We start from the raw sequence: 27474 nt of genomic DNA on the forward strand, positions 1-27474 counted from the left end.
CTTTTTAATTGAATTTAAAACTTTAAATTGGTTAGACTTGGATTTCAGATCTGGATTCAGATTCAAGATCCATATGAATCTCAACCTAGACCAGATTTTAATTAATATGAATCTTGGACTAAGTCCATATCCATATCAAATTAGATCAAATGGATCGGATCCGATTTGATCCAATCCAATCCAAAAGTAGTCACATCAAGGTAGATCATTTTTTAAAAGATATGATTTTTGGGCCAACCATAGCCCGAATTAAAAAAAATAAAATATCAATGTTTTCAAAATTATGAGACGCATCTAATAATATACTACCTTAATTTCTCCTTCGAAATTTGCTTGAATTTAATTCAAATTTTGTTTGATTTTTGCTTGATTTTAATGGTCAGAAATAAAAAGTTTTATAAATCTTATTTGCCTCGTTTAGATCTTGTCAATGGGTCCTGGGCCACGCCTAGACACAGTTGACGCCACCTAAAATTGAAGATTTCTATCAACTTACAAAATACTTAGCCAAATTTTCAAAATTTTCAGAATCTACAATAAAAGAAAAACACACGATATTACATGGGTATAGGTATTGGTAGAAGACATGCATATGGGTATAAAAGACTCTAAAAAAGTTTCGGGTATATTTATATTGAAATGATTATAAAATTTTGGACATGAGTTTTTAATAGACATTGATACAAGGTTGTGCTATGCGGTTTCCTTGACAATAGTACCAGTTTCTAACAAAATTGCTACACGTCTCTAAAAAGTAGATATTATTTGCTTTGTAAAAATAATTACATGCAAAGGCGTAGCTGGCCAGTCCTGCCTCCCGAAACAGTTAATTTTTTTTTTTTTTTAAAGCCCAGTCCTAGCCCAGCCCTGATTCCATATGAAATAAATTTTTATCCATTTTTGTAGCCCAACCCAGTCATAGCCCAACCCTGACTGCAGCAAATAGTTCGATTCGTCCATATGAAATAGATTTTTATTAATAATTGTAGCCATTTTTTATTTTATCTCAAAAAAAAAATTTTGGGGGGCGCTGCCCCCGAACCCCCAGCTATCACACAAATTTTTTTTTGCTACACCCCTGTTTGCCCCCGCCCCCCATGAATCCTAGCTACGCCACTGAAATTTACATTCATTGTGCATGTTAAGATAAAAGAAATGCTAAGAATAAAAGCAAAAACACTATAAAAATCAAAATATCACGTAATTTCACCATACAAAAACACTATAAAAATCAAAATATCACATAATTTCACCATACATAGCTATAGCAATGGGCCAATCTTGTGTTCGAGTCTTCTTTGACTTACCTGAACCAAGCCACAGTTTCAAAGGACCAGCCCTTGTGTTGGGAAGTTGCAAGTTCAAATCCCATTGGTATGGTTGTATAACTGGTATTTCTCTGTGAAAAAAAAACTGGTCTTTGCTGTTTCTATGCAACCTGGAGCCCACTTCATAGGAATACTCCATTTTATTCTCGTGTCGTGTCTTATTAGCGTGTAGTTTTTTTATGAAAATATATTTTCTATATTAAGATATTAAAAAATAATCTTTATTGATTACCCTATCATCAATTAATATGGTTAAACCTTAACCAGATCACGTGGAGAGATTTCATAGGATCTGCCATTTTCTTTATTATTTTTATTTTTTTGGTCAATTGACCCAGCCAATATCCAAGTTAACTAGTATCTCTTAAAAGGACTAATTACAAAAAGCTGCGAAACTTAATAAAAAGCCGGCCAACTTTTGTTTTATTGCCTACTGCCACCTCCTTCTGCGTAAAGTATAAAGTTGATTTTCTATCCCTTTAAATGATAAAAATAACGCATCTTTTTTTTTTATACAATAAATGTTTAGGAAATTCTAATCATTTTTTGACAAACCATACTCAAGCAATTGGGGATTTTCTAAATAGGTTATAAGTTGAGATGCTTTTCGTAATTTATTTCAGAAAACGGACCGTTATTTACTTATTTTCATTAAGACTTGATGTTTAATTGCTCCCCTGAATGGATTGCAAACACTTTCCGGTTAAAAATGATAACGTTAATAACGCCACTCAAAGAAAAGTATCAGTGATTTTTTATTATTCCATTTCCGGCACAACTCGTTAATTTTAGAGAGCCAACTCAAAGAAGAAAAGTATCATTTTAGAGAGCCTTCAAAAATACACGTTAATTTTCTCTCTTTTCACCCTTTAAAAAGATCATTTTTGTTCCGTTTTCCTTCCTCCCTTTATACTCCCGTTAAGTTTATGATGCTAGTGGGTGAGCTGCCGACTGGCGAGCGTACGTCTCCCCGGAGTATGATAAATAGGGTCGTCCCGAAAGCGCACGCCTCCCCGGAGCCAGGCGACGCTTTCCACGTTTCCCGGCGAGCTCAGCGAGATTCCGGCGATGAAACCGGTGAAGATTCAGGCGATGGCAGGCGGCCTGGCGTCATCTTGCTCCGTCTACCGCTCCATCCTCACCCTCGCGACGCTAACCCTGATCTTCTGCACGTTCCTCTCCCTCAGATCCCTGCATCTCTCCTCTCGCGATCACCTGGTTGCCCCGCTAAATCTCTCCAGGGTACGATCCTTCTCTCCTTTTCCGTTCCGTTTTCCTACTCTTTCTTTCTTTCCCTTCTGCAGTTCGTCTTTTTTCACGCGGGAGTTTTCATGTAAAGGCCGTTTCAGATGCCGGTGACGACGCAGACGGCGGGTTCTCGACCGTCTACCACTCTCCGGAGGTGTTCCGGAGGAATTATGCGGAGATGGTGAAGAATTTTAGGGTGTTCATATATCCCGATGGCGATCCGGACACTTACTTCCAGACGCCGCGGAAGCTCACGGGAAAGTACGCGAGCGAGGGATTCTTCTTCCAAAATATCAGAGATAGCAGGTTCACGACGCTCGATCCGGATAGGGCGGATCTCTTCTTCATCCCAATCTCTTGTCATAAGATGAGAGGGAAGGTGATCTTCTTCATTTTGCTTAATTTCTGTGGTGCTTAACTTTTTGAATTCAAGATTCGTGCTGTTGCGGAGGAATTTGATCATAATTGTCTTCTTTTTTGTGGGTTTGCTTCCGATTTTATGCTTATAGGGAATTTGTGTGCTAGTGAGGAGGTACGCTTTGTAGGATTGATCAATTACATAGTTCTGGGCATTTTCCCTTCTGTTTTTGTGTTTTGTTGCGTTTAGTAAGAAAAGTACAACTTTTTGTTGAAACTAAGCGGAATCATCTTACAGTGAGGATAATACTATTTGTAATTAAATGATTAAGTGCATTTTTCGAGCTTTTTCTTCCGATTTATGTTTTGAATAGTGTTGAAGTTAAAAAAAAAACATCATTTTTAGTTGAAACTAAGGGATTACTCTTGGGTTTTGCTTGAGCAGATTGATTTCTTTCCCATCTTCTTTATCCCCTCTTCGATCCATGTATTTTGGATTCAGTCTCTGATCATTTCCTCATGCTTTCTTTTTCCACCTTCCAATTTTGTTTCTCCTTGAAAGAAAAAAAGAGTTCAAGTCTGTAGAGGATATACTTAATTATGGAAACCCCGCCTCTTAGATGAGTGGGAACAGCATGTTCGAGTAAGTATGGTGATGAGTTGCTTGAGGAAGATGTCGCACTCAAGCTTTGAGGCGATACAGTAGACATTTGTCTACTGGCTGCAACTTGCGACCAATAAAAGTCAAAATAAAGGAGGAAGCTGTTTAATACTCGTCCAAAATAGTCAATGCAATTGATATTTTCTCTATTATAGAGATGCTTTCAGACGTTATTGTGTCTGGTTGATGGATTGGAACTGGCCGTGTCTGTTAGTACCAAAATATCGATGGGCACCTCTGGATGAATTTCCCTGGGCACTAGGTTAGAATGTTTCTCCCGTTCAAAAAGAGGACAGATGTCCTAGGTCACTGGACATCTGCTTAAATGGGACACCCCACAATAATCTGATATTAATCATTATTGCTGCTGGAAAGTTTGAGTTTTTGTCATTTATTAGTATTTGTTGGCTGTCAATGATGATATTTTTATAATACTGTATCTGTTTGTAGGCCCATCACTCCTGTGTGCTAATAGTCCAAATATTTTACAAACAGTGTCATAAAATATAATCTGTAAATGTGCATGCATGCACATTTGTACATGCATGCTGCAATATCTATCTATTTTCTTATAAACGTTTTTTTTTTCTTGCATAGCATGTTATATAAAATGATCTGCTGGGTTTATTTCTTCTTGAATCTGAAAGGTGAAATTCATTGCTGACTTGTATTAATTTCATCCTTTATACTTTTTATTTTTGGTATATGACATGTCACCGTATCTGCAGGGCATATCGTATGAGAATATGACTGAAATTGTCAAAAAATATGTGGATGATCTTATAAGCAAGTATCCTTATTGGAATAGGACCCTGGGTGCTGACCATTTCTTTGTCACCTGTCATGATGTTGGAGTGAGGGCAACAGAAGGACTTCCTTTTCTTGTGAAGAATGCCATTAGAGTTGTTTGTTCTCCAAGTTATGATGTTGGATACATACCACACAAAGATGTTGCCCTTCCTCAAGTGTTACAGCCATTTGCATTGCCTGCTGGAGGAAATGACATTGAAAACAGGTGAGTTCATGCTTGTTGAAATTATATCCTACACTGAAGAATTTCTATCTCAAAATGCCTATGAGGTTAGAATCATGAAATCATGTAAACTTGAAATGTATATGCCAAAAGACTATTGCTGTACCCAGTTGCTCTTGGGCTCTATAGGGTTCTCAAATTGCATTCTTCCGGGTTTCTCTAGTGCTGTGACTGATTTACATGAAATACCATGTGCTTAAAATGCTTGTCATAAAAATGTATGATTTGCATTGCTTGTATTCAGCATGTATTCAAAAGTGTTTTTTTGGCTTTAAAGTAGATATGTTTTGATGTGAATACTCTAACGTGAATCCATAGTTCATACCACCTGTTAGACAGTGATACTATATTGATCTAAAGCAATGGTAGGCTTTTGGTAAAGGAAAAAAGGTTAGCTGGGTTCCATGGTTAGTGATAGTACATAGCTGCTAAAAGTGACATCTCCTGGGTATGATACACAACACACGAGTCTGCTATGCAGTTTTTTGTGTCAGAAAGAGTAATTGGCTTATAGGCATATCATCTGATCCATTAACTAGGGGTGTCAATGGGTCAGGTTTGGTTTGGACCCAGGTGGAACCAGACTTGGACCAGATTTTCGGGTATGGTATCGGGTTTGGACCCGGGTCTAATCGGGTCTACTATAAGAGAAACCATACCCGGACCTGATAAGAACTACATGAACCATACCTGGTAAAATAATATTTTTTTATCATTTTTACATTAAAAAATTGCGGGTCTTAATCGGAACTCCGGCCGGGAGTGGGTCTGATATAAAATTTCACAAACTATACCCAGGTCCATGTATTAATCGGACCTTCAGGTCCGGATCTGGGTCTTAATTGGGTCTTCTTATTTGTCACCATACCTGGACCCTATAGGGTTTGGTCCGGGTCGGGTCTGGGTAAACCCGACCCATTGACACCCCTATTAACAACTCATGAATAATGTTTCTTGGGTTCCATGGGTTGCCTGTGTATATTAAAAAATTGAAATAGATAGGCATCAACAATTTTTACTGTATTAGGGGGCATTCAATTGATATAATACTTACACAAATTGTATTATATCTCATTTTTCTGCAGGAGTCTTTTCAATTACTTCCCGTGGAACCCAACATAAATAACAGAACAAAGTGCAAATCTATTAATAGAATTGCTTGTCAGGCTTTCTTCTTTGAAAGGTCTAGCTCAAGATTTGCAATTTTAGTGCTTGTGGACCTCAGTTTCTTTGCTGCATAACTGAATTTTACACCATTAGTGGGAGTTTAACCAGCATGCCTATGTCATCTCATTGTGTTCCATCTTTTGAAGTAGATTTTCATTATTGTTCATGGTGCCAAACATAAAATAATTAAACAAATTTGCAGATTTAATAAATTCATGTCTTATCTGTTTGTTTTGTGGCTTTGACAGGCATAGCTTAAATGTTCCCATTTTAATGCTTTGAAACTCTACACATATTATCTTTAAGGCTTAAGCTCATGTTATGTGTGTTTGAGGAATGAGGCTATTTCATGATTTAATGTTTGACATATATTTATCATTTTTTTGCATAAACCATGTTGAGACCGATTTATTTTCTCTTCATTTTGCAGAACAGTGCTAGGATTTTGGGCTGGTCATCGCAATTCTAGGATAAGGGTTATCCTAGCACGTGTATGGGAGAATGACACTGAGCTGGCTATAAGCAATAACCGTATAAGTAGAGCCATTGGAGAGTTGGTTTACCAAAAAAGGTTTTATAGAACAAAATTCTGCATATGCCCTGGTGGTTCTCAGGTCAACAGTGCACGGATAACAGACTCAATTCATTATGGATGTGTGCCTGGTGAGAATTTTCAAACGTGGCATGCTGTATTTACATTTGAATTCTTAACAGGGAATTTTGAAACTTGGATTCAGTTTTGTCCATTCTGTAAGCTGCTTTTAAGCATGAAATTATTTGCTCTTCTTATTGGAATTTGAAGACAATTCTGATATATAATCTTGTTGTTCAATGGAAACAGAACTTTCACGTTTTGCTGTATTACTAGGATCCCATATAGGTCTATTACATGTGAAATGCACACGCGTGCACACACACACACACACACACACACACACTCTAACCTGCATCCTTTGTGTTGATTATGTTCCATAGAGAAGCTTATTTGCTGAGCAGGTCTTAGTATTCTCTTTGTTCATTTTCTTTTTCATTTTTGTTTTTTTGCAGTGATTTTATCCAACTACTATGATTTGCCTTTTAATGACATCCTTGATTGGCGGAAGTTCTCTCTGATACTAAAAGAGAGTGATGTCTATCAACTTAAATCTATCCTGAAGGCTGTATCGAACGAAGAATTTGTTTCATTGCATAAGCATTTGATTGAGGTAAAACTTCTGCATGTATATAATTCATTACAGACAGCTGCATAATGCATTGTTGTTGGGTTGAGTTATGCAGTTAGAATTTTTTGTTGGAAATGAGTGTATCTTTATGTACATCATCTAGGCAGGTTGTTCTGCAACAATTTATGCTAATGGCCTAATTCTACTGTATTTATTGCAGAAATCTAAATTATTTCACATCCTGTTTACAGTTTGACTTTGACATATTCTATGGCCTTGGTTTTTGTATCATATACTTGGTCTGCTCTCAGACTTAAGACTGGAATGAGTAGTATTAAGAGCTTGATGAGAAAGTTAGATGAAACCTCTTCAAAGGCATTATATATTAAAATATTTAAATTACCTTTTAAGTAGGAATTGTTTACCTTGTTTTCTTTGATAGTTTATTTGTAGTCACAGTGAGTGGACAAATTCGTAAACCATAAGGTGATTACAACGGATGTTAGTGCAATACATATATGGTAACTTGTACCATAATTGCCAAAAAATGGCATCATATCATGATGTATCTTTAAGGTTATAAATTTGCATAATATAAACTTAAACATTAAAAAAATCACATAATGGTGATTACGAATGAAGCTAAATAATGCAATAAACATACAACAGATTAGAGTCAACAAGCACAATTACAAATTACTAAAAAGCATTCACATTTTTGGTGATGGACAAAAAGAAAAAATCTTAAGCAACAATCGAGCCAATTTTAAAACATATTATCTTCTAATTTTCTAAAACCTAATTCTAAACACCTTAGGACAACTACAAAAAATTTTCTAAATGTGTCATTTAAAAGTTCGTTTGAAGTTGTGTCCTCGCTTCCAGGAAGTTTCTGAAATTTCTGATGTTGGTTGCAGTGAAGATGGTTCATCTTCATCAAACATTTCGTCCTTAGAATCTGATACAACTTCTAACAGTGGTTGTGCCCTTCTTTTATTCCTTTATTTCAAGTTGGCAATATTTTTTGCACAAACATTGGCTTGAATACTAAGAGTGTTGCATTGTTTTACGTAGTGGTTGCGGCATACAACATGAAATTTGAATCCCTATATCTTGCCGTGAATTAGGAATCTTACAAGAAGGATGCATCATTGATCTCTTCTGAAACCCAGGTGGTTTGCAACATCACCATGCTAGATTATTTCTAGATCTTCAACCTTTTCCTCACACTGTTGATAATTTATGTTCAAAGCCCCAAAACAATGAACCATTTATATGAACATGTGAAAACTACTCTAGCAATTCATCTATCACTCCTTTACCATTGCATTTTTTTGGGGCTATATCACTAAATTACTTATAGATCTAAGGGACAAGGATTTCTTGCCTCAGAACATAGAATAATAAAAGAGAATAATATATATCACCTTGTCCACAATGAGTGAAAAACTGATTCCCTTTTGTTGCCAATTTAGATTTAAGAGAGAATAGGAGCAAGTTCCCCCAAAACCTCTAAAACTCTAACTCTAGGAAAACCTAAAATGCACACCTAATGTGAGAAAAATAAGTTTAATATGTTAAGAGGTCAGAAGCAACTCTAATATACCTTAAAAATCCAACCAAAACTGGTTGAACTTGTTTAAAGATAAAAAGGCTCATAACTGCAATTTCACAAGTTTAGGTACTGCTGTATGATATGTATGATACACCCTAAAACTAGTTTCAGGAGTATTGTGTCGTTCTTTTCTAATTTTAGGCGATACATTATGATAAATGCTGATTAGAATAAAATATCTACATAAAAACACCTATGAGGAAAACAGATGCTCATTGATCTACTTTTGTGATATTTCTGCTGATTTGGAGGCCTTATAGTAGAATAAGGAACATGATTGATAGCATCTATTCATAGGCTCTGATTCTCTGTGACTGAAGGGCAACAACGATGTTAGGGAAATTTATCTAGTTTGAGTAAGGTTCTCTAGGAACCATGTTCTGTCATGCATAGAGTCAAGATCTGATAAGTTAATTTTCAACAGTCCCACCTTTAGCAATTTCCAGTCCACCTCCATCTGAGCAGCTGGTGATGAAATTTCACCTTTTTGTTTGTTTTAGATCAAGGTTGCCAAACTAGGAAAGCCGAAGCGTGAAGCGAGGCATTTTAAAATTTATAGGAAGCGGGAAGCGAAGTATCAATTTGAAAGCGAAATAGGAATAAAAAATGAAACAAATAGTAACTGAATAGGAATCAAACAAGCAAATAAAAACTAAAATAAAATTGATGATTATTCTTATATTTCATGATTTTTCAGTAAAAAGTTAATTTTTGTTAAAATCTAACAATGGGGGTTACCAATTTAGAAAAAGTACATGGGAAGTGAGTGGAAGTGTGAAAGGAAATACATGAAAAGAAACGTGAAAAAAACATATAGGAAGTATAGACTATGTGTATGGGAAGCATAGAAGAAGTGTGGGGGAATCGAGATTCTCAGGAATTTTCGGAAGCAAGGAGTATCGTGCTTTTGAAGCGAGTTTTCGGGAACCATGTTTCCCACCTACCTAAGAAGCTTCTGGTAACTCTGATTCAGACACTAATTGATGAAATAAATGTTGTGGGAATGAATCTTGAAAAAATCTGATTTTGTTCTCATCTGAATGTCATTTTGTTTCAACAGGTCCAAAAACACTTTGAGTGGCATTCACCTCCTGTCAGTTTTGATGCATTCCACATGGTTATGTATGAGCTCTGGCTAAGGCGACATGTCATCAAGTATTAGACTCCTTTGCTCAAGAACGTTAAAATTGTGTATTTCCGATGGAGGTCAGGGATTCAATTACCAGAGTTTAGTTTGCAGCATGAAATTGAGAAGTGCATAACCTTTTTATTTCCTTTACCATGTTACGAGTAGAAAATCTAATGAAATGGCTTGAATGCGAAGGCTTGCGAAGTGCAGGACTCTCCTATACTGCACAGCAAATCATATTGGGCAACCATTTTTGCTTGTACACAGGAAGGCAAACACTTGATCTTGGCCACTTTTAATATGGTGAGCCAAGTATTGACAATTGAGGTTTGGGAATTAGAACTAGATTCTTTTCTTGTGCTCCTGTAAAGAGGAAAGTGGACGACGGTGTAACATAGCAATTCCTTTTTAATTTTTGTATTTAATGTATCTTTTTAATATAGGTATTTTATCTATTTCTAGTTAATTCCTTGTTTTGATTTATGCTGATGTGTTAATATGGACCGGTTTTTTGTGAAATGTGAGTATGAAATACCGATATGCTTTGTCCCTTTTCCTTAACACTAATGACTACTTCCTGTTCCAGAAAATATGGTACACTCCACTTTTAAGTTTATATAAGTGATTTTTAGCAAAGAGAAGAGACATTATGATTTGGAAAATCATTCATTTGACAAATTTGAAGTCCTGATTGGACTTGGACAATAAAATGTTACTACCATGCCTACTGATACTTTTTCAAATGAGCAGATAAAGGTCATTTATTGTAAAAGATTCAATAAAAGTGGGCTGATGAGAGATATCACGAGCTAAGCAGATCTCGACCTCTGCTTGTGAGACGCCGTTAGTTTTCAAGGGTCTTATTTGTTTGGTTTACAATTGCTCTCTCTCTCTCTCTCTCTCTCTCTATATATATATATATATATATATATATATATATATATATATATGGGTCCGTGCTAAATGAAACATGCCAAATGGGTTTTTCTGCTCTTTCGGTGATTCTTTCGCAGTTTTGACCTCCATAAATGTGTTGGGTATGGTCAATTTACGAGGAATCTACACCTGGATCATGTGTTTTTGATGAAAAAAATGATATTTGGAGCCTAAAAAATTTACAAAGATTTTGGATCGCTACCCATGTGTCTAAATAGAAGACTTTAACAGCTGATCCCTATAAAATCAAATACATAGATGACATCTGTAAGGTCAGAATTTAAAAATAAAATGAAAAAACTTGAAAAACTCCTTTGGCACGGACCCATTACTATATATATATATATATACACACACACATCATGTTCCCTCCCCTTTGGCTCTTGATGGATTATATAGAATTCTGTGCAATGTAGTTTTACGTATTTAAGTTGTCCATTTCAGACTATAGAAGGAAACAAAGGGAAAAAGGAAAAATGTTATGCCTTTTTCCCTTTACTGATGGATTCTCTTGAGAATCGGGGTCACAATCCTCACCCTGAATGAGAGTAACAAACTTCACCCCGTAACTCCGACTCACATTTTATGAGAGAATGAATCATAGCCCCATTTTTTGAAGTTTGCAATGATGTGAGTTAAGTCTGGTTCAATCTCATGAGATTCCAGTTCTCATGAGATTTAGAAAGTGAATCTCATTTGCACAGCACCCTAAAAGCAACCAAACGTAAAAAGTGAGTTGTGCACAGCACCCCCAAAAACAAGCTTTTGCAAATGAGACCTCATGAGATTGGAGTTCTCATGAGATTTAGAAAGTGAATCTCATTTGCACAGCACCCCACAACCAACCAAACTTACCCTAAATGTTCACGAGAAACTAAGCTCCACGCATCACTAGCTACTATGAGCTAAACATGTTTCATTCACCAAGTTTTGTGGGATTGGACGCAGTGGGTCTAGACAAAATTCTTGATTCATGGATCGGACTTGTCGGTTCCACTCAGAAAGCGTGCTATTAGAAACAGAAACTAGCCGACACCACAACACTATTGATTTGCTGAATCATGTTCTTTTTCAGACGAGCTACATTGGTTTTATTTTCGTTAAACAGATAGCCTTCCACTTCCCATTGTCTTCACTCAAGTTGGCTTTGGGGTATGGATCTTACAGTTGGAATTAAAAGGTCATGTGGGATATAACGGCATCTGAGTTCACGTTGCTTTTTCCTTGTTAGTTTTGCTTATTTCATTTGTATAGATGGTGCCAGTTTAGAATTTTGCTCCCAAAAGCAGGTCTTAGTTGGCCTCATGTATGGGTATCAATGACAGGGTTTGGTTCGGACCCAGGTGGAACCAGACCTGGCCCCGATTTTCGGGTATGGTATTAGGTCCGGACCCGCGTCTAATCAGACTTACCATAAGAGAAATCATACCTGGACCCGATAAGAACTACATGAACCTGACCCGGGCCATACCCCGTAAAACAATATTTTTATCATTTTTACAGCAATGATGCATATAGTGTGCACACATATATTTAATGGAAAATGACTGTACAAAAAATTTGGCGAGTTTCCCATATGCCTCACAAATTTTGAAATTTGCTGGGTATCCAATTTCGCAAGTTCCCTACATTTTTAGGACCTTTTAACCCTTAGCACGAGCGGATCTCCTTATTTTCATGTGTTATGTCACGATGCTTTCCAGATCTCGCTAAAAACAAAATTTGCAAGGTATTTTCATGAAAATCATGATTTTTGCACAATACACGCTACGAAAATAGCTACTCCTTATTTTCGCAAAAGCCCTATGATTTTTGCATCTATAAAATGAAAATCGTAGCAATGTTTGGGAAAATCCCTTACGTGCAAATTTCATCAAGAGTTTTGCGTTGGTGGTTGCAAAAGTCTACCTTCAATGCTGAAATCATGAAAAGTTCGCAAAATTTGCGGACTTTCACATGCAATCAACTTTAAGTGATGCAAAATTCTGTTTTAGCATGCAAATTTCAAGAGTTTCGTGTTGGTGATTGTGAAATTGTTGAAATGTTTGTGAAAATCATGCAGTTTCTCACGTGATGATGCAAAAAAAAAATAGTATGAGAATTTTGCAAGCATTAAATGCATCATTTTGTTTCTTAAAACCTTTTTTGCGCAACCGAGGGCTATTTTTGCATAACTTAGGGTTTCATGTGGTCTCCAAACCTCTTCCTCCCCGTAAAAAATTTTGGCTGTTATTTCTGGCGAAACACACATAAGCAACACTTCATCGACAACTATTTCTGTAAAGTCTGCAAATTTGTCAAAATTTTTAAATAGATAAAAGAGGATTTTTTGTGAATTATTCTGGTATTTAGTTTTGATTAAATATCATTTTCTGGCAAGTTAGTTAGCTAATATTGGTCGATTATTTAGTGATTGATTATTATTAGTATTTGGTATTTATTTAAGTTATTTAATATTTAATTGGGAACTTATGAGGTATTTGGATCTGGACGTCAATGAAGATCCACGATGATCAACTCACATCAAGATAAGTTTGAACTATTCGAGTGAACACATAAGATCCACTGGATCTTAAGTTATTCAGAATTGGATCTTTGAATGATTCTTGTCAACCTAAATGGATTTGGGTAAGGTTTAGACCCATATTCGAGTTTAAACTGGATCAAGAAGGGATTTGGATCTATTTGAGACCCAAATTGATACTTTTCTAAAGTAGAAAGTGTTTTGGATCTATTTAGAGACTTAAAAGGATCCCATTAAGTAAAATGAGTTTTGGATCAATTTGGAGATCTAAATGGATCCCACCAAATAAAAATGTTTTTTGGATCTATTTGGATACCTAAATGGATCCTATAAAATTTTCCATTTCACTTGAAGAACCAATTTAATCTTACTAAGAAAATAAGATTTTTGATCCATTTGAGACCCAAATGGATTCCCTTAAAGTAAAATGAATTGTTTGGATCCACCTAAGACCCAATTGAATCCTACTAAGTAACATATAAATTTTGAATCTATTTAGGAACATAAATGGATCCCACTAAAGAAAATAAGATTTTGGATCCACTTGAGACCCAAATAAACCTAATAAAACACACACACACACACACATATATAATAGGTTGGATTTGGATTTTGGATCTCACCAAAATCCAAATCCAAAGCCCACTTGATTTCCCCCTTAAAATCCAAAAGAATTCAAAAATGAAATTTGAAATTTAAAGTCATCCACGCACGGGTTTTGAGTTTAATCTTCATCTCCGCCTCTATCCCCGTTTCATGTCTTCCATCCCGGATCCAAATGGAGCTAGCCCCGTTTCCCCTCGTTCCACTGCCATCCCTACTCACCCATTCACTCTCCCGTCTCTCATTATTCCCTTTCCTCACTCGTGTTTGTGCCCCCTTTGTTTCAACGGTGGGGTCAACCACCCACCACCACTATCACTTTCCCCTACCTTCTCCCACACTCATGACCGCTATGGCCACCGTGTGCCACCACTATTAGCCTCCACTGTCATCTACTGTCACCCACCACCTTCACCCCAGTGATCGAACCTCCATCTCCTCTATTTTCACTGCCTGACACCACCTAATTGTTGACTCTCATGCAGCCATCCTCTACCACCTAAACCGTCCACCTCTCTTGCACCAGCAACCATTTGCTGGTTTCTGCAGGCGCCAGTCCCAACTACCATCGATACCACGACTGCCTCCACCAGCCTTCCTCTCCGTTCTTTTCTGTTGAACCACCACCCGACCACCTCTAAGTTACACAGGTGGCTGGATAACCATTGGCAGCACCTGCCAGGTGCCACCATTTGTTGGAATAAAGCAAAGATATATGCAACAATAATATAAAATATTAACTTAACAATGGAGTAAAATATTGAAAATCTTTAACACAAATTAAAAGCAAAAGGTGAGAGATTACACATCTCGTACAACCTTCAAGACTCTCTATTTATAGCTAAAAAGGTAAACCTATAATTGTCACTTCCTCATTAATAGGCATTACTCATGACCCATTATAACACATGAATTACATAACTTACTCCTTAAGTTTAGGAACTACTACTCAATCGTGGATTCCAAAACGTCTCTAACGCATACCCACTAACCCATGACTTATGGTTACCCATTCACGTAACCCCTTTTTGCATCATATTCTATCACTCCACCTTGATGCAAAACTCGATACACCTAAAGTGGATCTAAATTTCACAAACTTTGAATAGCTAAGTGTTTGTAAATCCATCTGCAATTTGGTCATTTGTAGAGCAATATTTTATTGCTATAGCTCCATCGGCAACAGCTTGTCTGATAAAATGATGAGTATGAAAGAGTGAGTCACCTTCTATAAGATTAAGGTTATCTCTAAAGCACTCATGAAGTGGGATACTGTATAAGACTTTGAATATATACAACCTTTATATATGGATGACACATATAGTTACCTGAAAGGAATGTGTGTGAATGAACCTAAGAAGTCCACAGTAAGGATTAAGTTCAAAGCTTAGCTACTTAGTTTTTTAGAATGTCTGAATCCTGTTTACACTAAGTGGAAGTTCAAACCCAAAACATGACTTCATTTATGCATACGACTTTTACAAACAGCTTTATGTTTTTCCTTTATAATTTTGATCTACATGAGGGATTTGTTAGTATTTTGGCTCAAAATTATACATTTTTTAACCAATGTCTGACAAAATATCATATTTTATGCCTAGTTTTTAAAAAAAAAAACTTTTTAGAGGAAAAAACTCACTTTATGAAAAGTGTTTAGTCTCACATTGATCGTCTTTGAAAAACACTTAAGTTTAAAATGTGGAGTGTTGGCTTAGAGGGCAAGGGCTTCAAGGGGCTTGGATTTTAGGTTTATCAATTAAACTTTAAACTTTGGACATTAGACTTGATTCATATTTGAATTTGGTTCTATCTGATCTGGTCATAGTTTGACTTTGACTATCTGTAAATTTTTCTCTTCATATGCTCTCTCTCTCTCTTTCTGTTCTTCAGTGGCATGGTGGCACGTCTACTCAGTGCAAGAAATGACTGGCATTGCACGAAAGCGCTTTTGCTTTTGCTGAGCATCAGTCCCATCGATTGTTGTAGAAAAGGTTTCGAATTTCCAACGGTAGGATGTTGGATTAACCACCATGATTTACGTGGTGGTTATCCACGATGTGGATTCATCCCCACATTTGAGATGATCTTTTTCGATAAACCAACATAGGATCAAGGTGGAACGGTTACGCAAACTGTTCCCACCCTATGCACTATATGTCATGAGCAACCCTTTTATGAGTGATCTGCTATCAGAAAAGTGAGTGTGTGCAAACTAAAGCGGGAAGAGGTCGACTCACCGGTTGCATTCGAAAGCTTGCGCTTGTGGTGGCTGCAGCACGGCTAAGCAGACAAATCCCCTTGGCTTGATCAATCATCAGAATCCGATTCATCTTCCTATACTTCAGCGACCTCCGATTCTCGGCAACAACAACCCGTCAATGGCTGCCTCAGGTACGCCACACCTCCTCTGTGCTTTTGCTGTTTACATAACAGCCTTTGTGTTTGTCATGTGTCTTTGTTTTTCTGTCACAGTATAGAGTCACCGACATCAATAGAGGAGGCGATCTCGGACGACCCCAACAATGGGTTATGGGCCCACACCCTGCATCCGTTGTGCGGTAGTCGTTCGGCAATGCAGGTCGCCATGGGGCGACACTGTAGTTGGTTGTCGTAGGGAAATATAACAAACAAAAAGGGGTTTTGGGTTTTTACCTATGGCCGTTGGGCTACAGGAGCATCAACCATCGCCGGTGGAAGTCGTAGACTGTCGCCGATCTAATGGCCGACATCTGTCCGGCAACGCACAAGGGTTTAAAAAAAAACTTTTTCCCCCTATTTCCTCTACCATCGGGCGAGGAGAGGTGCAACGTCGGTCCGAGCTCCATGAAGGTCGTCTGCAGGTGTGGCGACATGGGTCGTCGATGGTGATTTGGGTTAACCCTAACCCCCTTTGCAGAAAACAGAAAACCCTCAGGTTTTCTATTTTACTGTTTCATTTTTAATCGGATGGAACCAGATCGGGTCCGGTACTGGTTCATACCCGGATCCGGTTCATGTCAGTTCCGACCCAGATCAAGTTATATACCAGGTCAAACCCGGTTATAAACCGAGTCAGAGTCGAATCCGGTTATATACCGGGTTCAACCTGGATCAAGTTAAAACCGGGCCAGAAACGGATCCGGTTATATGTCGGGTCAGACCCGGATACAGTTCAAGTCAGGTCTGACCCAGATCCAGTTCAAGACAGGTCCGACCCGGATCCAGTTCAAGATGTGTCTGACTTGGATTGAGTTCAAGTCAGGTCTGACCTGGATCCAGTTTTAACTGGTTCTGACCCGGATCCAGTAGGGTCCAGGTATTATTTGACCTGAATCGAATCAGGGACCGGTTTAGAGCCATTTTGACCAGTTCTTTTAAGTTTTTTACCAGTTTCGAGATGCTAAGATCCTGTTTTAGCAAATATAAGAAAATAAGGGATTTTGGCACACGATCATATGGTTTTATGAACTTTTGTTTATACTTGACACCGATTCATAAGGTTTAGACCCTTGGATGATCATTTTAAGGCTGTTTCAGATCGGTTCAGGGTGTTTTCAGACTGGTTTTTGGCTGAGGACCCAGGGTTTTACCCATTTAAGCCTCTTTTTGTTATTGTTCATGCTGTTATTTGAAATTATGCATGCGTAAATGATTGTTTAATATTGACATTAAGAATAGTTAGATGACTTAGTGTATTCACATCACCAAAGTGACTGAATACATGTATGTCGTTAAAGAATTTCAACACTATCATATAGTTTAAGCCGATATTAACATTGTACTTAGATTCGTGAAATGATAAACGACCCAAAGGTAGTTTTATTGTGTTTGGAGTTTAAGTAGGATAGAATAAGGTAAATGTGTCGAGATACATCACACATGTGTATCCAAAGGTACCTTGTGTCGATGATTTAACTTCACAAGAACCTTAGTTTTATCGAATATGGTCGGTAGGCAAAGTGGTTTCACGTGTAGGAGCTCTTACCAAAGTAGGACTCTGATGACCTCCTTCACTCACCTGGAAATAAGCATATTAAGAGCCTTTATTCTTTTGTTTTTTTCATTAAAGTTTTAGTCCCGTACGAATGCTTCTTGATACATATCTTTTATCGTGCAGTTTCTAGTCCTGTGATTTTAGATGGCTTTAGCTATATACCTTTTCTAGATGGATCAAATTTTAGTGATTGAAAAGAGACTGTACCTTTTACATTATGGTATATGGATCTGGCCCTAAGGATAGAAGAACCTGCTGCTCTAACTGATCAAAGTGCTATTGATCAAAAGATTGCTTTTGAGAAGTGGGAGTGCTCAAATAGACTTAGTCTGTTGCTTTTGCAATCTAAGGTGGCTAGGAATATTCGTAGTGTCATACCACAATGCAGGATAATTAGAGAGATTTTAAGTGCTATTGAAGCACAATTTGTGAGTTCAAACAAGGCCAGAGCCAGTACTTTGTTGTCTAAACTCATATCTATGAAATATACTAGAGGGAGAAACATTCACCAACACATTTTGGAAATGAAGAACATAGCGTCTCAGCTAAATGACATGAAACTCACCATCTCAGATTCTTTCCTAGTGCATTTAGTTCTAGCGTCCTTACCCTTGGAGTACGGACCTTTCAAAATCTCTTACAACACACATAATGATGAATAGACGTTCAATGAACTTATGTCCAAGTGTGTTGAAGAATAAGAGAGGTTGAAAAGGGAGAAGGTATAGAGTGCACATATGGCTTGTCATGCATCCAAGGTAAGACCAAGAAAGAATGCATTTAAGAGAAATGCTAGGAAGAAACCAACAGAGGATACGACATCCCAAGGTAAGCAATCCGACTCTGATATCATAAAGTGCTTCTTTTGTAAGAAGAAGGGACACAAGAAGATAGATTGCATAAAGTACAAAAAGTGGTTGGAAAAAAGAGGTAATTTATCATTTATTTCTCATGAATGTAATTTATTACAAATTCTTTAAAATAGCTAGTGGATTGATTCTGGTGCTACTGTTCATATTTTCAACTGTCTACAGTTGTTTCTAAGCAGAAGGGAACCAACAATGCATGAGAAAAACATCTATTCGAAAAACAATATGCGTTCACATGTGAAGGGTGTTGAAACCTGCAGGATTACTCTAGATACAGGCATAGTTTTGAATCTTCATGATGTCTTTTATATTTCATTATATAGTAGAAACTTAATTTTAATTTTGAAATCGGATAAATTTGGATATTGTTTTAAGTTTAAAAATTTTAAATTGTTTATTTATAGAAATTCAATTGAAATTGGTTCTGCATCAGTTTATGATGGTTTGTATAGATTGAATGTGAAAATCCAAACTCAAAAGTTCCTGACTTCTGAATACGCATTGGTTGAAAATAAATGTAGCTTGATAAATGATAAATCTTACATGCTTTGGCTTCGAAGGTTGGGTCATATCTCTGAAAAGAGAATAAAGAGACTCATAAATGAAGGGATCTTGAAATCTCTAGATTTTACCGATAATGACCCATGTGTTGATTGCATAAAGGCCAAGTATAAAAACACATATAAAGAGGGTGTCAAACGTAGTAGTGAGATATTAGAGATAGTTCATACAGATGTATGTGGACCTTTTTCCCCTTGTTACAAAAAAAAATATTTTGTCATCTTTATTGATGACTATTCTCGGCATGTGTATTTCTACTTAATCTTTGAAAAATCTGATATTTTTCATATGTTTAAAGAATTTAAGAAAGAAGTAGAGAAACAAACCGATAAAGTTATTAAAATAGTCAGGTCTGACAGAGGTGACGAATATTATGGTAGGTTTACTGAGATGAGGCAAAAGGAAAGACCATGAACATGATTTCTCAAAGAGGAAGGCATTGTGCCTCAATATACCATGCCTGATAGTGCCTATCAGAATGGTGTAGTTGAAAAGAAAAATTAAACGCTTAAGAAAATGGTCAAAGCTATGTTGAATTATTCAACACTTTCCATTAAGTTGTGGGGTGAAGCCTTAAGGACAACTGTGCATATTTTAAATAAAATACCTATAAAATTTGTGCCTAAAACTCCTTATAAGTTGTGGACAGGTAGAAAATCATCTTTGTCTTATATGCACATATGGGGATGTACTGCAGAGGCTAAGTTGTATAACCCCCACATTAAAGTCTTTGATCTAAGAACAACCAGTGGATATTTCATTGGTTATCTAGAAAGATCAAAAGGGTACATGTTTTATTGCCTATCTCATTCACCACAGATTGTTGAAATGGATAAGGCAAAATTCTATGAAGATGGTTCAGTAGGATTAAGTGCACTTCAAAACCTTGGTTTTGAGGAAGTACAAGGTCCAGTTTCGTCACCTGTTAAGGAAAACACTGAAAGATGCCGCATTATTATTCCTAATGATGATGTGGTTGATCATTCGATTGTTGATGCACAAATCCAAAGTGAATCTATTGTAGACAATGCAAAAGAGCATGAACAAGATGATCAGGTTCAATCTGAACCTGAAGAACGACTTGTTTGGAGTTCTACAAGAATTAGGAGATCTGCCATACATCCTGATTATGTGGTGTACCTTCAAGAGCCTGGTGATTTCATAGATATGGATGATGATCCGTTGACTTTTATGAAAGCTGTGAAAAGCAAACAATCTTTACACTAGATAGAAGTCATGAAAGAATGGTTAGACTCTATGGCTAAAAATCAAGTATGGGATTTTATCGAGTTACCTAAGAGAGTAAAACTCGTAGGGTGTAAATGAGTCTTTAAGACCAAAAAGGACTCCAAAGGTAACATAATGAGCCATAAAGCAAGATTGGTTGCTAAAGGATTCACCCAGATAGAGGGCATTGACTACAATAAGACATTTTCTCCTGTCTCAACTAAAGAGTCAATGAGGATAATGTTAGCCCTTGTAGCTCATTATAACTTGGAACTACACCAAATGGATGTGAAAACAATGTTTCTCAACGGGGATCTGAATGAAGAGGTATATATGGATCAACCTCTTGGTTTCTCTGAAAATGATCGTCTGGTTTGTAAGCTCAACAAATCAATATATGGACTTAAACAGGCCTTTTGACAGTGGTATATTAAAATTTCCCAAGTCATTGTGACTTTCGGGTTTACATAAAATATTATTGATCAATGTATATACCTTAAGAAAAGTGGGAGTAAGTTAATTATATTGATGTTGTATGTGGATGACATTTTACTTGCAACCAATAATATAAAGTTGCTTTTAGAGACAAAACAGTTTCTTGTATCACATTTTAATATGAAAGATATGGGTGAAGTTGTTTATGTTCTTGGCATTGAGATCCATCGAGACAGAGCAAAAGGTTTTCTAGGCCTCTCCCAGAGATCTTATATAGATAGAGTGTTAAAGCGATATGGGATGGAGAAGTGTTCTTCTAGTTCAACACCCATATCAAAAGGTGACAAGCTGAGCCTAAATGATTGTCCACAGGATGTTATTGACAAAGCACAGATGAGTGCTTATCCATATGCATCAATTGTTGGCAGCTTACAGTACGCGCAGACATGTTTTCGACCAAATATTTCTTTTGCAATAGGGGTGCTTGGCAGATTTCAGTCTAACCCAAGTATACCCCATTGGAAGGCTGCCAAGAAAGTCTTGCGGTACTTGCAAGAGACAAAAGACTATATGTTGACGTATCATAAAGTTGATCACCTCGAGGTCATTGGCTACTTAGATACGGACTTAGGAGGATGCCTTGATAGTAGAAAGTCTACTACTGGGTACGTCTTATTACTTGTTGGGGGCGCGATCTCTTGAAGGAGTGGGAAAAAGATGACCACTGTTGCCCACACCATGGAGGAAGAATTCATAGCATTGTACAAGACTACTTTGCAGGCTATATGGTTAAAGAACTTCATATCACAATTAAAGGTGGTTGATTTCATTGGGAAGCCATTGAAGGTCTATTATAATAATGAAGCTGCAGTGTCCTTTTCGAACAACAACAAAAGTACTACGTCATGTAAGCATATGGAATTGAAATATTTTGTTGTTAAAGAAAAGACAGAGAATCATTTAGTGCATATTGTTAATATTGGTACCAAAGAGATGATCGATGATCCTCTTACTAAAGGGCTAGCACCGGGATTATATTTCGAACATGTAATGAGGATGGACTTGTTAAACTCTTTTTGACATATGCATATAAATAAAGTGATCACTTTCAGTTCTTGATTCTTATTATTTTTGTTGTTAATCTCATAAGGATTAGAGATTCAACTAAGGATCTATAAAATAGAATAAAAAGGCATTTTATTCATCAAGTTATTCCCATAAGGTTTTTTGGTTAAAGGGTTTATCGTCGGATCAAGTGGGAGAATGTTGGATTAACCACCATGATTTACGTGGTGGTTATCCACGATGTGGATTCATCCCCACATCTGGGATGATCTCTTTCGATAAACCAGCATAGGATCAAGGGAGAACGGTTACGCAAACTGTTTCCACCATATGCACTATATAAGGGTGTCATGAATGATCTGCTATCAGAAAAGTGTATGCAAACTAAAGCGGGAAGAGGTCGACTCACCGGTTGCATTCGGAAGCCTGCGCTTGTGGTGGATGCAGCCCGACTGAGCAGACAAATCCCCTTGGCCTGATCGATCATCAGAATCCGATTTGTCTTCCTCTGCTTCAGCGACCTCCGATTCCCGGCAACAGCAGCCCGTCAATGACTGCCTTAGGTACGCAACACCTCCCCTGTGCTTTTGTTGTTTACATAACAACCTTTGTGTTTGCCGTATGTCTTTGTTTTTCTGTCACAGTACAGGGTCACCGGCATCAACAGGGGAGGCGATCCCGTACGACCCCAACATAGGAACCATTTTTTTGGATCACCAGAATCCAACACCTGTACAAGTTTTTCCTGCGATACAAAAATTGATGGCCATAAACACATCAAAATTTTCTGTCTCATAAAAACATATTTTTTCATTGAAAAAACACTATCCAAGAGTTAGATTCTCTTTAAATCAACCATGCAGAACATATTTACAAGGTTAGATTGAGTAAGAACACTTGCATTGTGAAATCCCAACTAGATTATAAGCATAATCGAGTGTAGCAAATATATAATATTCCATGGTAAGTCTTCATGCTGCACTCATATTTTAGTAGGTGTGTTGTTAGGGCCTATCATTTTTTTTTCTGTCAAAATCTATTAGCTCTACCACACCTTGTAGTAGACGACACTCAACTCAAATGAGTTGTACGGGACAAAACAGCTACTGTTTTACTGTGTTCTTGTTACATCGAACTGGGAAATTGGAACTCTTATCTTGCATCTTCATCTCTATTAAATTATTCTCAAGATAAGATTAAAAAATGGGAGTACTGCAGCTTCTTTTGACTTGTTTTGCCTGGGAATAAGCATAAAATTAACATATCCATCTTGTTTCCTTAGTTTAAAATCTTGACAAGGGAAAACTTACCTAGTTCGGGAGATCTGCATATACAAGGAGAATATATTTCAATTATGAACTGAAACCAAGTTATCTGCTAGTTTTGAGTGGAATTTGACAAGTCATGATAGGCTTAGGATGTCGTATAATGAAGCTTAGAAAATATACCCTTCTTTTTTTGAGAAGATAATTTACCCTTATTTTAAAAGGGCAAAACTAGTATGTAGTGTAGTCACAAATCCTGCTATTTGGATTTTCTTAGAAAAGGAAAATCTCACAATAAACTAAAAATATGTTTTGCTTGGGAAAATATCGGTTTAATTTAAGATTATATAAAAATATAAAAATTATAACAAAAAAAATTAGAAATATAAAAGTACAATAAAGATAAATTTCGCATTAATATCACTATAAAACCATGACATTTTCAAAATAGGCAATATTCTGAAAACATCACATTTTTTCGGGATTATATTGGCATTTGAAAATTTCATAAAAAAAATCACAAGATTTAAAAAAAAATGGCTGATATTTTTCACTACTGTATGTATTATTGCGAACCTTATTATCATTCCGTGTTCTATCAATTGGACCTATAGCTTTGAGTCCTAGTGCTTCAATTGCTTCTTTGTACACCATCTAATGAACCACTGTGATGATCCAATACCATGACTTGGCTCTAAGTATAGCTTTTGTTTCTATAGGCAAGCAGGGGGATAGCTCCTAAGGGATTCGAACATATATAAGACGACTCGGTTATGATAGATTGATAGTGCAGCCTAACTATCGAGTTATCTCGTTCGCGTGCAGCTTTAGGGATTGCTTACTAACTTCTAAATCAGTAGGTCAGGGGGAACCACTTGAGGAATATATTGCCCATTTATTTGGAAAATTAAGATCAAATCAATATTTGCAGAAACCAAGATCTGGGTTTGGGTGGTTGTCCAACCAAAACTGGTCGGCAATATATTCCAACATAAGCATGGTAGCTGGGTGAATAAGATAGCGGAACTGGTTAGTCACACTACCTTAGCCTGGTTCTTATGTTGAATCTTATTGGGGGCTTACCCCTAACTTTACCATAAAAAAAACAAATAACATTGATCATTTTAAATTAAGAGTTTCCCGTATCCTGACCCTAATATATGTGGAGCGAGATTCATTTGCGAGAAACGCAGCTTGTCAATGAACCTACCCATCGATGATGCAAGTGAACTTAAGGGGGTGGTAGCTGCTAACCACTTTTCTAGCTAACCGCCAGCTAACCCGTTTTTTTTTTTGAAAGGCAAGCTGGGGTTGGTCCGACCCCTATCAGTTATACTTTGAAGACATGAAAGTAGTCAGGGAAAGGCGTTTGGGTTTTGAACCTGCAACGTCTCAACACAAGGTGACGTGCACTAGCTGCTCCTACCACACAAGTGGAGCCCTCATTGCTAACCGGGTTTTTGAACCTTTTTTTTCCTGTTTTTCTTAAATCTGACCGTACAGATGTATTCTACTTGGTCAATACAAAGAAACGACACTTGGTCTTGACTGTTTATGAAAATCTTAAACCGTTGATTTTCAAACCGTATAAACACCTACCTGCATATCAAAATCATATGATCCAAGAATTGATTCCTATAAAATCAAGCCTACATGTACAGTCAGATCTAAGAAAAACATAGAAAAAATCTTACAAAAGCCCGGTTACCTGTCAGTTAGCTAGAACAGTGGTTAGCAGCTACCACCTTCTCTCTCTTATATATATATATATATATATATATATATATATATATATATATATATATAGGGAAATGAAAACCTCTCAAACCTCCTCAATGGAAGTTTTATTGGATTTTGGGTATTTTTTTTCAAAATTCCGACCCTACAGATGTGATCTATATGCATGTTTTCATACGAATCAATTCTTGGAGCATTTGATTCTGATGCATGGATAGGTTTTTATAAGTTTCAAAATCAATGACTTATAATTTTCATAAATTTTGTAGGCTCCAAATACCATTTTTTCTATCCAAAATTCATGATATCCAAGTGTTGATTTATAGTAAATCAATCATGATGAACACATCTGTATAGTCAGAATTTTGAAAAAACACCAAAAAAAGTTCATTTGGGAGGTTTAGGAGGGTTTCTATTGGAGAGGCTTTCATTCTCATATATATATATATATATATATATATAGAGAGAGAGAGAGAGAGAGAGAGATTGAATTTTCCAAAGTTCCACGAAGACGCATATGAGAAAAGTTACTCATGCTAACAGAAACGGGAAACAAGAATTTTTAAAGTTCATATGAAAGAGAGAAGGTGATATATATATATATATGTGTGTGTGTGTGTAGAGCTGCAAATATTGACAATATGCATGAAAAATATTACAAATTTAGATAATTTTTACTTTTTTACTAATACTATGCCAATAATAAGAATTAATAAATTTTATTTGTATAGAATATATGATTGCATTAACTACAGCTATAAAACTATTATAAAGTCGGTTATAGTTTATATAAACTAGTTCACAGTCAGCTTACTTTTAATAAAATATTTAAATACCACATAAGCTTAGATATAATCAAGAAATAAGAATAAAAATAATAAAACTACATCAAATTTTGAAATTCTCAATTTCATCCAATACATTACATTCTTTTAACATAAAAAAATTATACAAAATTTAGTTTTTAATAAATAATGAAAATTTGAATAATACATATATCTCAACTTTTTACTGAAAAAACGATCACTACAAGATGCCCACCATAACAATCGTTTGCTCAACTCAATCAATTATTTCTAATCTTAATAGCTCTCTCTCTCTCTCTCTCTGTTCCAATGTTGTCCTGTAACACTATCTTATTCCTTTTGGGCGCACACACTGCACTGTGACGGCTTTTTGTACATGAAAAATTCCATGTAGCAGCAGACCGTTCCCTTTCACATTGTTGTTGGATGACGTAAGTGTCACCATCAAGTAGAAAGGATCAAATTATTGGGGTCGTAGGATTTCTTTTTAGGGAAAATGCCTTCCGTGGGAAGGTTTATACCATCAAATCTTGTCAAACAGAAGGTTGCCTATGATTAGGGATGTCAGAAAATTGGGCTTGATTCGACTAACTAAATCCAGATTGATTAGTCTGAGTCGGTAAAGCATATAGTAATCCAAATCGGATTCAATATGTAGATTTGCTCCCGAATCTGAACCAAATCTGAATCAGATGGATAATCTGACCTGATTACTATACTCAATCGGCTGACTGGATCCTGATTCGTTATTTCCTTTTCCCATCCAATTCTGAGTTTTAACCACAATCTAATTAGGTTAAGATCCAATTAGGTTGATTTCAGTAATGCCTAGATCCAGCCCAAGTCCAGCCCGCTTATTTCCCTACTTATGATTTTGCTAACTTGAACGAGTACATAACACGCGTGAGTAAATATCTGGTACTAATGAAGGTAATTGAATACAAAATACCCTTTTCTTCAAAAAATTTAATTTTTGTTAAGAACTTACAAATGTGATTTGCATGGTTTGTTTAGTAGGAAATGAATTTGTGGCATGTAAGCAAGTTTTTGAAGAGGTTCCAACATCAATTGTAGGGATGTCAATCAATCAGATTTTATCCAATAACCGATCAAATTTGATTCCTTTTTGTTGCATTTGGTAAGCCAAAACCATATCCGATTACAATCGGATGCGGATCTGGTTTTGTTTTTTTGCTACCAAATCTGTTTATATGTAAAAAAAGCGGATCTGGTATGAGATTTTCACCATCTAAATCCGAATCTGAATTTGAATCAGTTTAGCCCACATACGATTCGTCAGATATAGTATTGGCCACATCTGATCTGAATCAGAACTGTTTACATCCCTAGTCAATTGCCTACAATATTTCAAAACCTCATAGTTGAAGAAATTGTGTCCTTACATCTGTAAAACATGATCCAAAGTCTGATCTTTAGTAAACGAACCGTGTTGAACACATCTATTTAGTTAGAGCAAGTTGATATAGCTTGCACCCATGGTCTATAGCTCAATAGTTATGTACCTTTATTAGTACAAATGTTTTTCTTATATATATATATATATATATATATATATATATATATATATATATATATATATATATATATTGCACCTATGATTTATTAACTGTATAGAACATACAGTCGACATGTAGAAAATATATATACTGGAAAGCCGGGTTATTCTATAGTTGAATGATGGAAAAGTGGGATTTGAGAGCGACATCTGAATGGGGCCTTAGACAACTCAAAAAGTTTGCGGCATTGGATAA

General features: G+C 36.4%; 1 protein-coding gene across 1 annotated transcript; it reads left to right on the forward strand.

Moving 5' to 3' along the window:
• The first annotated feature begins 2265 nt into the window (after positions 1–2265).
• Positions 2266–10167, forward strand: LOC149814951 (putative glycosyltransferase At5g03795). The gene is made up of 6 exons (XM_089988698.1): positions 2266–2570; positions 2668–2955; positions 4323–4609; positions 6225–6457; positions 6842–6999; positions 9633–10167. The coding sequence occupies exons 1-6, from the start codon at positions 2397–2399 to the stop codon at positions 9732–9734; spliced, it is 1242 nt and encodes a 413-aa protein (XP_089844824.1). The 5' UTR covers positions 2266–2396; the 3' UTR covers positions 9735–10167.
• Positions 10168–27474: the final 17307 nt, after the last annotated feature.

The sequence above is a fragment of the Nuphar pumila genome, chromosome 15 (genome assembly GCF_984573655.1).
Source record: "Nuphar pumila chromosome 15, dmNupPumi1.hap1.1, whole genome shotgun sequence".
In the NCBI taxonomy this organism is placed as follows: Eukaryota; Viridiplantae; Streptophyta; class Magnoliopsida; order Nymphaeales; family Nymphaeaceae; genus Nuphar; species Nuphar pumila.

What these genes read in the sequence shown, in the direction of transcription:
- LOC149814951 (XM_089988698.1), top strand. Translation starts at nt 2,397, where the DNA reads ATGAAACCGGTGAAGATTCAGGCGATGGCAGGCGGCCTGGCGTCATCT. An exon ending in GGAAATGACATTGAAAACAG is followed by an intron (nt 4,610 to 6,224) that starts GTGAGTTCATGC and finishes TTCATTTTGCAG; the next exon opens with AACAGTGCTAGGATTTTGGG. An exon ending in TCATTATGGATGTGTGCCTG is followed by an intron (nt 6,458 to 6,841) that starts GTGAGAATTTTC and finishes GTTTTTTTGCAG; the next exon opens with TGATTTTATCCAACTACTAT.